This window comes from Anopheles aquasalis, chromosome 2 (genome assembly GCF_943734665.1).
Source record: "Anopheles aquasalis chromosome 2, idAnoAquaMG_Q_19, whole genome shotgun sequence".
NCBI lineage: Eukaryota > Metazoa > Arthropoda > Insecta > Diptera > Culicidae > Anopheles > Anopheles aquasalis.
The window spans coordinates 225,001-237,500 of NC_064877.1; the positions used below are offsets into that span (position 1 = coordinate 225,001).

Sequence of the window (12,500 nt, forward strand, 5' to 3'; positions counted from 1 at the left end):
ATACACACCCAGTGAGCATAGCCGAGCGATGATTCCGGATGGTAACCGAGTTGTGTACAGTGCCGGAACAGATCCATGGCTTCATCTGGATGGCCAGCACATTCGGCTATGATTGCTTGCCCGATCCAGGCATTCTGGAACGTTGGATCGCACTGTTGTGCACGGCTAAATGCTTTGTTGGCCATCCCCAAATCACCGTTGCTAAGGTACAGGACGCCCAAGTTCGACCATGCAGGAGCGCAAACCTTCCGTTCTGTCTCAACTGCCTGTATGAAGCAATGTTGTGCCAATGCCCGATCATTGATCTCCTCCGTAGTGCAAATTACACCGAGAAGGTTCCAGTTTTGCCATCGCGCCGAATTCAAGACGATCGAATGCTTCCCCATTTCGTAAGCAGTGCTGAGTAGCCTCTTCCGCCGATCGTCGTCCTCTGTCTTTGGCATTTCAGCTTCATTCAATGCAACGGCACGCCGGTAATAATTGGAGGCCAACTCGTACCAAAGCGTATCATTTCCCGGATCCAGTTTAACTAACCGAGCATAGCAGCGACTGGCTAACTCGGCGAGTTTTCCGCGTCGCAATGTTGGCCGTTGCTGGTTGTCGCTCAGTCCAGCCAATCCACCTTCTAGCTGAAGATGCGAGTAAATCTTTGGAAAGCATGCGATCGTATCCAACACCTTCGCCAGCTGATGCCACAAGCACACAAAATTGGGTTTCATTTTGATGGCCCTTTAACAGCCGGAATAAAAATTAAAAGCGATCAATAACGAGTGACTTCCGGTTGCACCACGGAGAGGAACTTACTTTGTTAAATAATCAACACATGATTGGGCATGATCACGACTTCTTCCGAGCATTCTTTGACTACGGCGATAGAAACACAGCCCTAGATGCGAATCAGCAATTCCCTTGATGGCTGGAAAGTAGTTTTCATGTCTCGCTAGGAGCTGCTCAAACAATGCCAATCCTTCCTTGTTCAACTTCAACGACTGATAGAAGGAAAAGGAGAGCGGCGGTTAGTAATCGTATCCAGGATACGCATCACTGGGCTGCTTACGTTCTTGATGTTGGCCAGCTGTAGCAAAGGGTAAGGATTGTTCGGATCTCGTTCGGTAATCTTACCGTACACCTTCATCGCAGAAGTGTACGATCCTCGACCAAGGTAAGCATCCGCTAAGCCTTCCCAGGCAGTCGAATTGTCCACCTCGAATCGCAGCACTGTGCGAAAGGCGCCAATCGCTTCGTCGTACTCCTGTCGATCGAGATGATGCAAACCCAACAGCAACTGAGCCCACGCTGCCCCGGTTCCAGAGCTGCTGAGAAGGGTCGCATTAGCGTCCCACTCGGCCTCGCGACGATAAAGTTCACTGAGTAGAATTACGGCATTCCGTGCGGCTGGATTAAGTCGAACGCTTTTCTCAAGACATTTTCGAGCCCGCAACTTATCGCCTCGTTGCAGATACAGCTTCCCTAATCGGTAAAAGCATTCGGCGTTGTTGGGATCCAGTTTAGTCGCTCTTAGTGCCGCGTAGAAGCTTTCCTCTTCCCGTCCACTCATACTGGCGAGGATCGTCGATAGTTCTAATTGACAACAGCTGCTAGTCTCGTGTGCGGCCAATAATCGGACGGCTTCCTCATTGTTACCATCGGCTTTCGCTCGTAGGGCGCTCAGATAATCAATTTTATCGCTCTTGATTCCGTTGATAGTTTTTAAGGCTGCTAGGTTTTTGTCAGCAGCGCTTCTATCCGATAGGAGTAGCTTGGCTTTACACCAATAGAACAGTAAATCCTCTGATAGGTCCTTGCTTGAGGCGTCCTGGAGTTTGGTAAAACATTTATCCGCCTCCCGCAGCTTCTCAAGGGTTCCGTCGTTGACGAGCGCGATGGCATAGTTCAAGTTGACCATATTCATGTTACGGTACAATGCTTCCGCCAAACCGTAGGCCTTCTGACGGAAGTAGATCTCTGCCAAAAGTTCCATACACGGGACCCACAGTGGTTTCTGATCATTCGCGCGCTTCAACACAGCTTCTGCTTCAGCAATTTGGCCAGCTGCAAAGAGGATCTTTCCCTTGGTGAGTAGTACTAGTGCAGAATCTGGAGCGATCGCTAGTGCACGATCGACGTAAACCTCGATGGGGAGAGGTAACAGTTCCGCAAGACGTTCCTTTGGAACGATCTTTTCGGTGTAAAGCTTGCAGATCCATTCCAGTGGGTACATATCGTTAGAGAACCGTTCGTGCATTGCGGCCGAAATTGATGCAATGCGATCGTACCGCTTTTCTTCGTGTAGTAGCTTCAGAAAGCGACGAAATTTGTCATGCTGGTAGATATCCTGGTTGTTATTGATTTCCCTTTCCAGCACGCGAGTCACCAAACTGGCTTCCGTTTGCTCCAGGTCTGCGTTTTGGGCCACTATTTTTGCCAGTAGCTCATACGCGGACTGCTGCCGATTTGCATCTGTCTGATCGAGCTCTTTTTCGAAAACACGTAGCGTTGGCCCGAGCGCACCGCCTCTTGAGGCTACCCCGTACAACTTGCCATGCAGATCGGCATACTTGTCCGGCACTAGGGAAAGCAGTTTCTCGCACACCCCGGGCAGCTCTGAATCATCCGCGCAGTTCGACAATCCCTGCAGTGCCACGACCGGTTCGTCGGTGCAGGCCACCGCTCGTTTCAGATAGCTGGCTGCTTCCTTTTTATCGCTATCCTGGTATGCCGCACCAAGCAGCAATAGGGCCATATAGTTATCATTTTGCTCCTTCAGCACTTTCTGCGGAGTAAATGCGATCAAAAGTGGGTGATGCTAACGAATCGGCGCGGTCAGGATCCGCACTTACGTTGCACAGTTTGATGGCCTCCGAGAATTTCTTGTTTTTTATCGCTTCCCGGGCATCCTTCAACGAGGCTTTTGCTTCTTTTGAGGACATTTCTATTGCCGAAACGTGATCGGAAGAAGACAAAATCCGGCAAATCCAAGCGACAGTAGTTGCAGCGCGACTAGGCACAAAATCAGATGCTACAAGAAAGGATTATGTGTTAAAAAAAGAAAGGATCTTTGGCGGAAAGAAACAATAGTTTAATTGATATTCTTTCCTGAAAAAGTAGTCAAACCTAAAAAAAAGTATCCAAGTACTTTCGGGTTACCGGGAATTTTGTAAACACACCAAAGTGTATTACCTAAACAGTTGAAGTCATCCCGAACAAAATCCCTGGCGAATATTAGAAAAATGAATGAGAAATTCTGACACATGCTGAACCTTCTGAAAGATTGTTTCGGTTGCAATCGGAGATGCTGTTTTCGCTTCGAGGAGTAAGAAATCCGTTTCGAAGGTTCAAGTTTTTCAAGTTTTCCAATCCCTTCCAAACGGGCCAGACAGCAATGATGATTTGGGCGCTACCGGCGGATGATGCTCGTTGGAAACGGTGCCCCACGGATCTCCGGCTAACAGCTCCACGGATCCGGATGCTATACCTGATAAAATCATTGAAAGTTTCTGGATTTCCTTCGTATCACCAAACGCTTTCTGTCGATTTGGTAAACATTTATTTGACAGCCACTGAAGGCTAGGAAAAATCCAAATGGCGGCGAGCAAAGTGCTATCCTGTACTTCACCTGTTTAAATAATAAACTTTGGGTAGTGTGGAAAAAGGACGCGTTTTAGAAAAGGATTTTCCGGCTAATCGATGGGACGAGAAACGGAATCAGATGGTTCGGGTATGTAACGAATAATCCTTGGTTAAAGCAATATTTAAAGCATCATTCCATTTGCTTTTGCCAGGGTCCGACTCGGGCTCGAGTCGCGGTAGCCGTAGTCGCAGCGGAACGCCACAAATAGCGCCAACTCCGGGGTTTTCGTTGGAGCACCATGATTCGCGGTAAGTCGTTTAACGACATATGCAGGAAAGTTGGTTTTTGATCCTCATCCTACTCGTGATACAGCTCGAATTCTCCTAACCGACGCTCCCGGTCTGGAACACCGGCAAACAATCGAAGCCGCTCGGGGTCGGCCGGTTCACAGCGTTCACGGTCGGGATCACGCGCTTCCGGATCATCGCGTTCCCGCTCTGGCAGTCGATCGCCAACACCAAACAACCAACAGAAGCACTCGAGTCGTTCACGCAGTAGATCTGGATCAAGGGCAGGGTCGCAGCGATCCGGGTCCGGATCACGGTCGCGTTCTCGTTCCGGTTCCGGGAGCGGTCGCTCTCGTAGCGGTACTCCTCAGAACAATCGTTCGCTTAGTGGAACACCCGCAAACCGATCTAGAAGCGGTTCTGCTGCTTCCGGCTCACCGGGATCGAACAGGAAATCCCGATCGCGTTCTCGTTCCGTTCGCTCTGGGACGGCACGTAGTCGGTCGGGTTCGGTACAGTCACCCGCGAGTGACAAACGTAAACGGGCCGTATTGAGCAGTGATTCGGATTCAGAAACGCCCAACCAGAAGGAACAGAAGAAAAAGAGCAAGCTGATCGATACGGATTCCGAGGAGGAAAGCGTGAATCAATCGGCAAAGCCTAGCGACGTTACAGCCGACGCACTGTTCGGTAATGCTGACGATATTAGCTCAGATGAGGATGCTGGTTCTGGTGGCGGTGGCCGTGAGCGTGATGAGCTAGATGATCTGGAGGATGAGCAGCGTAAGCAAGAACAGGACAAAGAACGGTCGCGAGATCGTTCGAGAAGCAGGAGTCGTAGCCGTAGCCGAGACAGTTATCGCCGCTCATCGGATGAAGAAGGCGGCAATAAGGATCGATTGGCACGCTGGGAAGAACCGAAGGAACCAGAGCCGGAGCAGGAACCGATTCCGGAGACGCGAATCGACGTGGAAATCCCCCGTATCGTGACGGATCTAGGACGTGACATACATTTCGTCAAGCTACCCAACTTCTTGTCCGTCGAGACGCGGCCTTTCGATGCCGAAACGTATGAGGATGAAATTGACGAAGAGGAAACGCTCGACGAAGAAGGTCGTCAGCGTTTAAAGCTGAAGGTGGAGAACACGATCCGCTGGAGGAACAACATAGACAACAAGGGCAACGCACAGCGCGAAACTAATGCACGGTTCGTGAAGTGGTCCGACGGGAGCATGAGTCTGCATCTGGGCTCCGAGATATTCGACGTGTATAAGCAACCGCTGCAGGGTGATCATAATCACTTGTTCATCCGCCAAGGAACGGGTCTCCAGGGACAGTCAGTATTTCGCACGAAGCTTACCTTCCGGCCACACTCCACGGAATCATTTACCCATCAGAAGATGCTTATCTCGTTGGCCGATCGTTCGCAGAAGACATCCGGCATCAAGATCCTCACGACGGTGGGCATTGATCCGGATGCGGATCGAAAGCAGAATCTTAAGAAGGAAGAAGAGAAACTCCGCATGGCGATGCGTGCTAAGCCGGCCTCGGCCAAACCGAAGCGAAGCCGTGATTCTGGAGCAGGGGCCAGCAACGCTTACCATCATGATGAAGGTTCGGAAGACGAGGGTGGTATCTCGATTGCGGCCATCAAGAACAAGTTCAAGGGTGACAAACCGAAGGGCGGCAAGCAGAGTACGGCCATCTACTCTTCGGACGAAGAAGGTTCCGACTTGGATATGGGACGACGTAAAAAGAATATCGACAAGAAGAAGGCTCTCAAGTCGTTGGCCGATTCGGACGATAGTGAAGCAGGCTCAGGGTCCGGTTCGGAGCAATCGCGAGGATCACGATCTCGCTCGAACTCCGGTTCTGGTGGTTCGGGATCGGGCTCCGGTGGTGAAGGATCTGGAAGTGGAAAGAGCGGCGGTGGAAACGATCAATCCGGTGACGATAGTGACGAGTAGTAGAGCAGCATGCATCAGCATAGTGGTTGTACATTCTGTGTTCCATGATAAGAATTTAATAAGAATAAATTCCTTAATTTCTATTACAATCTAAAATTAGTTTCGGATTTCATCCAACCTGCTTCCATTGAAGATATTTCTGGAATCATTTGACTCGCACCGGAAGCAAAGCGCGTGGTACAGCGCGTGGTTTATCGCCATAGTAATCTGTTGATGAGCGATAAACATTCTCCACGCTACCGGCTGGAGGAGTGCCTTCACGCTCTTGGGATTCAGTTGATTCTCTGACCTGCACGAGGAAGCGCCGCTGTATCAGACACTGGAGCAGTGAAGCAATAGAAATGTAGAGCATGTAGTGATTTCTATTTTGTTATGTTAAAAATTAGAGCCGCTTCTATACGCTTGTTGAACTAGTTAGTAAAGTGTTACTTATTCCCGGAGAAGAAATGTTATTCTCATCGATACCATCACTGCCAGCGCTGTTCGAGAACCTGGCATCGGACCGCGTGCTGTTCCGCCGTACCAGGATGTAAGTATACCGTGCTGAAATGCAAACTTTGCTACAAAAATCCAGACAGGTAATTCCAATAAAAAGAAATAATGATGGTGCGTAGTCATTCACTAACCTACCTTGATTTCAATGTCGCCCAAATTGGGACAGGTTAATAAACTTCACGGAAGTAGGTCAAGCATGTATTTCGTTAGAGACAACAATCGTTGCGATGAGTTTTATGATAGTGCTGGTTGATGGCCTTACCCTGGTATTGCTACCACCACGATATGATTGATTACCCTTTGCTATGCTCTTTATTGCACGAGTTTGTTGAAAATCAGGCAAACTAAAGACTCCAATAATGAAAATCATACAAGATTTTAATCATTTACCAGAACATGACACCAAGCGAATGTTTCTTGAAGTTCATTGACTCCTCTGGCCATAAGCGATCGAAAGCGTTCGTTCAACTCACCTGATGGGTGGACATAAACACATGGTCCAAACGGTTCATTCGCATAGTGTCTTCCGGTCACTCCTACAGCACTAGTTTGTGTTTGGTTCGGGCGTACGAGTGCATCCTAGTGCATGTACTCGGAGGTCGCATTTCTATCGAAAAGTCACCACAAAGGACCGGCCGTCAATTTAGCCAGACGGTTCATGTATGGTGCCAGGAATCTGCGCATGTCCTTGCACTTGCACAGTGTCAATGTGCTTCTGGTGGCCCGTGTCGAGTCCGGCTGTCTGTCTATCTATTCGGGCTGTGTTGTGCAAAAACTGCGTGTTGATCTTCCGGCAACATTAATCTATTATAGCGCAAATCTATTCTACTTGTTTCATTTTCTCTCAAAAGAGAACGCAAAAAAGGCGTTATCATAAAAGAGTTGCGCTCATCTAATGGAGGCGAATTTTTGAACAGCACCTTGAATATTAAATTTGCTTTAATGGGACGTGATAAGAATGGTGACTGTGAGTGTGTGTGATTTGGAGCACTGCTAGAAGGTCATCTAATCTGGTTTGCAGTTTCGCGTAGTAAATTGTTGTTTATTGTTCCGTATACCGAGTGGTCAAGGTGCAGTCTCCTTCAGGCCAATTGATGTGAAGTCACACCCGCGCGGGATGCTGTGCGCTGAATCCGCCTTTATGATTTGAACGCTCTCCTTGCTACGTGTTAGGCCCAAATCGTATCGCTTTTTCGATGTGATAGCTTCACAACCGAAGCATTTAGTACCCAACAAAATAAGGCTGGTAGTGTAAATGTGTCTTAAAATATTGCCAAAGTGGTTTAGAAGATAATATTATTCGTAGATTCTCCTAAGTAGTTCGGATCCTCGGGATTAAGAGGAGATATTTCCGAGCTATCGTTTGCGTTCGAAGCTAGATATCGATGCAAAATATTGGCTAGAGGGTGTTGGTGGTGTTCGTGATAGTGTTGGGGTATCAAAGGAAACGTCCTTCGAATAGGATGAGGCGTGACGAAACGTACCGGCGAATCACGCATGAGAAGATGGTGGTAAGACGGAACACCACCCTCCGGACTCTGGATTCAACAGTTTCTTTTCTGTCCATCGTGGAATCGTGAGTATCTCCTGAGAATAGCAACACAAATATTGCTGAATAATTGAACTTTGGAAGTGAACAACTCTGATAATAAATGGAAATTTCTCTTAAATTAATAAGAAGCTTTTCCTATCACGATGCTTGGACCCATCATTAACACGGTTACAGAAACCTTTTTTTCTCGTACGTTGATTCAAACCCAGTTTTAAGGCAAAAAAACATTCGTTAATGTGTTTATTAGAAAAGTAAAAATCCCAAAGTGACACAGTTTGTTTGTGCTCTGTATACCTACTTCTGTGACCCCTTTCATTTCGGCCCATAGCTCTAAAGGGTGAGCGAAAACTTGACCAAGTTCTGGTATTGCAATCGCGAGCCACTCATTATTAGCAATAATCACATTAATTCCCCGCAATCTTGCAAGTAAAGAGAGCGACTGCCACGTGAACTTGCGTTCTACATTCTAGATTATAGTGGGACGTATCCTTCTAACCCACCGCAAAAGAAAAACCCAAGCGTCAGTAATCGATAGCTCTTAGATGGTGCCGACTTTATACAAAGTGTCCGCAATTGGACCTACCAAGAAACGGAGCGTGTTTGAACAGCGCACGCACCACTTCGGAGAATTCGTAGACTTCACGCAACAAGAAAAGCAAAAGCTTCCCTGAAAAACACTTTGAACGCTTCCATGTACCCCAAGGGTCCAACTGAGTCTCAGATGGTCAGATTGGCCAGAGTCTCCATTGGTAGCAGGACGCAAACACGCACGCACATAGTCGGTGAAACTCATTAGGTCTTAGGGTGTTTGTGGCACCATAGCCGCCATTCTAGTCTTGCGCCTAAGACCTCTTTCTCACTTGTACCACTGGTCAGACTGGGGCAAAAGAAAAAAAAAAAGGAGGGGAATCCCCTCAGCCCTCGGTGGTCCTTTTGTTGTCCCCAGTTATTTACTCGATCCACTATGACTCCTTCCCTAGTCTATCGCTTCAACATGGAGGTAAATAATGTCGTCTACCTCGCGTGCGCCGAAGAGGTCCAATGGCTCGTGGTCCTCCCAGGACGAATGGTCAGTCGAATGGTGTTGGCCACTGGTCTGCGGTCAAAGCAAGTCCATCCAACTCTGTCAGTTGGTGTTTGATCGAGTTAGGGAACGGTCGCAGTCAGTTACGGTGTACGTCCGCCAGCGAATGTCCAGCGTTCAGTGGCCTCTCGGTGATTGATTTTGTATGAGCTCTAGGGCTTACTGTGGCCTAATCGTTGCTCGATTTTTGTGAATTCGTGAAATATCAGAGGGCGCCTAGTGACAGACCGGGGAGCGTTCGCTGTTGAGATCATCGTTATCATTAGTGAATGGCCTTAGTGTTTAGCACTACGGTTGTTGTGCTTGTCGGTGAATTGGCCTACGCCGGACCGGACGCGTCGGATGCTGGTACAGTACGCTGGCGGTGGTGGTAGTGTAGGTGGAGGACACCGTAATAGCAGTGGCCCTGGCACAATGAGCGAATACCACCACGGTTACCATCATCTGCCGTCGTACGAGTACGCCCAGCCCAGCGCTACCGGTAATAATCCGCCCGTCTACCGTTCGGTCGGTCCGATCGGTGGCCAGGGACCGGGCGGTACCGGCACCACAAACCTCCACAATCCCTCCACTAACGCTAGCACCTACAAAATGTCTCGTACCGTTTCCAACTCCCATCCGGCCCTGGAACGGTCCGACGTGCATGTGGAATATGAAGTGGCCGTCCCGATACACAGCATCGAATCGATCCGGCATACACCGTATCATTCGCTATGGAATCTGCACGAATGGTAAGCAGTCAAAAGGACCATTTCTCATTCATTCTAGCTTTTCAAAAATCATCTTGAAAGACCTTCAGTTCGAGCAAAAACCTCTAAAACCATCTGCATAAACTTGTGTAACACACTCGGAATCGATAAAGTAGTAATTGAACTCTCCGGTTTGACCGCGAGCCCGCTAACGCCGTCCGCGTTAATCGTTACTATGCTAACGAAGGTGGTGTGTCGATGTGTGTAGGAATTTGGTACATAACCCGGCACGTCAGCACTCTCAGGTGAGCCCTGCAATCGGATTGACCATAGCGATTGCAAGCAGGTCCTCACGGTCCTGGGACCTGAATGGTGATGGCTGGTGTGCGTGTCGTGCCGGTTGAAAGTAAATAACCTCCTAACACGCTGACCAAGCATACTGGCCACCGTTCGAAAGGTATCTTAGAACTGGACAAGAGCTAGAGCGAGAAGGATAATAGAAACGGAAACTCCAAAGCCCAAGGGTTTGATGAACCCAGTTCGTTTAAAAGACCAGCCAGGCCAGCTCTTGCCAGATTTTGTACTTTTGCTCAAACAAATGTAGAAGATCAATGGGGAGGACTATTTTCGTAGATTCTTTCTTACAGTTGGGTTCAGCAGGGCACATGATTGATGAGATTACTGGGGAAGATAAAGGCTAGAGGATGTCTTTTGATGCTCGCCTCAACTTTGACCGTTCAGCAATCAGGTGATCGGCCTTTTGGGAAGAATGACGATCATGATAAGTAGTAAGTAAAGAAAACATATTTGTTATTCGTAATATTCGCAGTACAGTTACTCCGTTGGTCATCTGGTGTATGTGAAGCCCTTGCAGAATGCCTCAACTTGTGTCCTCATTTTCCACTACGGCTTCTCCTGTTCAACGAGCACTGTGGTCATAAACATTAATTCTCCAAAGGATATCTAACGAAACGTAGCCTCACCAATTCCCCCGGAGGAACGGGTTTTTGTCTAACGTCCATCCAGACGAACGATTTCCCAAAAGCTGTAAATTTCGTCTTCTCTCGTTCCCCGCTCGGACGCTGAAAGTGAAGCAAAAGAAATTTGTCTTCCGCGCCAGTTCCGTGATTTCCGGTCGGAAGTCATTGTCCTAGTTGGGTTCGCGGTAACCGAGGGCACAAGTGTGTTATGCCACGAACATATGCCACATTGCGCCGCGAGCGTGTAGGCCTCCGTACATAATTGATCAACAGGAGTGAACACTCGAACGAGTGCTACAGTGGGGAGACTTGAAAATTCAACTTTCCACCCTCCTCGAAGGAAGGCTTCATGAAGGATGTAGCTGCTAACCAGGTCGTTGACCTAGCATACACCACTACTACGACACAATAAAAATGCCACGAGTTATCGTTGATTTGATGAAGATTGGAAAATGGAAAAATGTACACAAACTGCAACAGATATTCTGTTCGATTGCAATCAGTCTGCCGTCCATTCTATCGTGCACAGGACCGCTTTGCCTAAGACTCCAATCATCAGCAGCAGCTCAGACAGGGATCGGTAATTGATACAAATCGCTTTTTGTGCAATCGGAAATTGTCACCGGGCATGGCTCGAGGGTTGTAATAGCACGACATTGCGATACGATTTCGATGTGCACCCGACGTTACGATTCATCAGAATCGTTCAGTGAGGAAGAGTGAGCGTTCTTTTTGAGGGTGCAGATGACGCTTATACGTGTTTTACTATCAAGATGATGGTGAGATGGACCTTTATGGCCAAAAATGATTGTCATTTTCATTCAACTAGAAATTGTTCAGCGATAAAACATCAATCGTTCTTAATTTAAATAAACTACTTGCAACACGTAGCAAATAACGAGATTCACATTTTCTGAGGAACGGTGCGTGCCACAAGGACATCTTTTGGTAGACTACCAACCACCGAGTAAAATATTTCTTCGTACGACATTACCTTGACATCGTTTTTGGATGGTGGTTCGTTTTTGGGAAGAATTTCGTTACGGTGCCGCTCGGAAGATGGGGCTGGAGAACGATAATTACAGACCCTTACCTTCCTGCCTGGCACAGTGACCGCTCAGTGAGGGAGAGAGCTCATAATAACCGTGACATGCAAACCGCAGTACCATGACACAGGTATGTGGCGCGAAGAAACACTTTCCAACTTCCGGTTACTGCTGGAGGTCATAACACTATCGCGCCGGAAGGGAGGGAATTTCCTGTCGCTGCTAGACTGCACTGTAGTCACGTTCAACGTACCACTCTGTACTGTGGTTCTTTTGATAGTTGAGTGAATTTCAAGAACTACAACTCACGTATAGTGACGAAATTGACAGAAAAAAGTCCCGATCATAATCGAAAAGTTCTCGACGGCGATCTGGAATACTTTAATAACGGGAATGGACAAAGGACAGTCTAGTTCGAGAGTGATATGTGTGACCTAGTATTTCAATTGTACACGGGCCTGGCTTGATTGGGAAGGACAACTATCTTGGCCCAGGGTTTTTGAACTGCGGGGGTCATTTATCAGATGCCCTTTGTCACATGCGGCGCCCATGCTGTAGGTTCAAGAACACCTGCAGACCATACAATGCCATGTGTGAGTGTTCAAGTGGGTCAAGTGAAGGAAGCGAACATAATTCGTTGGATTGATGAAGGTAGCAGCACATATTAAATGCAAATACAACACTCGTCTGATATGCATATGCGTAGTACATCCTTGATTATGAACACCCTATGAAAGGCAGGGGACACTCTTTTCTGCATTTTTACAACATTTCTAACGTACCATCAGTCTACTAACCTAGATTTTTGTTAAAATTCTGTACGCCACAC

At 47.9% G+C, this 12,500-nt stretch overlaps 3 protein-coding genes across 6 annotated transcripts in view; 2 read left to right on the forward strand and 1 right to left on the reverse strand.

The window, feature by feature from the left end:
- The window catches only part of LOC126573361 (tetratricopeptide repeat protein 37), a 4,529-nt gene extending 1,294 nt beyond the window's left edge, over positions 1-3,235 (reverse strand). The window contains exons 1-5 of the mRNA XM_050233423.1: positions 3,115-3,235; positions 2,841-3,019; positions 1,058-2,773; positions 805-989; positions 1-729 (exon numbers count right to left, since the gene is read on the reverse strand). The exon at positions 1-729 is cut by the window's left edge and continues 546 nt beyond it. Of these exons, the coding sequence (XP_050089380.1) occupies positions 1-729; positions 805-989; positions 1,058-2,773; positions 2,841-2,930 (2,720 nt within the window). The 5' untranslated portion in view covers positions 2,931-3,019; positions 3,115-3,235. The remainder of the gene's footprint in view (positions 730-804; positions 990-1,057; positions 2,774-2,840; positions 3,020-3,114) is intronic.
- A 391-nt stretch (positions 3,236-3,626) lies between these two features.
- On the forward strand, positions 3,627-5,908 carry LOC126580722 (another transcription unit protein). The gene is made up of 3 exons (XM_050243946.1): positions 3,627-3,718; positions 3,783-3,879; positions 3,944-5,908. The coding sequence occupies exons 1-3, from the start codon at positions 3,688-3,690 to the stop codon at positions 5,823-5,825; spliced, it is 2,010 nt and encodes a 669-aa protein (XP_050099903.1). The 5' UTR covers positions 3,627-3,687; the 3' UTR covers positions 5,826-5,908.
- Positions 5,909-6,130: 222 nt separating this feature from the next.
- The window catches only part of LOC126569589 (katanin p60 ATPase-containing subunit A1), a 9,062-nt gene continuing 2,692 nt past the window's right edge, over positions 6,131-12,500 (forward strand). For 2 of the 4 annotated variants that reach the window (XM_050226785.1, XM_050226787.1), the window contains exon 1: positions 7,141-7,896. In XM_050226785.1, the coding sequence (XP_050082742.1) occupies positions 7,784-7,896 (113 nt within the window). In that variant the 5' untranslated portion in view covers positions 7,141-7,783. Of the gene's footprint in view, positions 6,355-7,140; positions 7,897-12,500 lie in introns of those variants that run through there. The other 2 variants (XM_050226786.1, XM_050226788.1) reach the window with 2 other exon arrangements.

Coding starts and splice junctions, on each gene's coding strand:
- LOC126580722 (XM_050243946.1), top strand. CDS start 3,688: ATGGGACGAGAAACGGAATCAGATGGTTCGG. Junction 3,719..3,782: donor AACGGAATCAGATGGTTCGG/GTATGTAACGAA, acceptor TGCTTTTGCCAG/GGTCCGACTCGGGCTCGAGT. Junction 3,880..3,943: donor TTGGAGCACCATGATTCGCG/GTAAGTCGTTTA, acceptor CTCGTGATACAG/CTCGAATTCTCCTAACCGAC.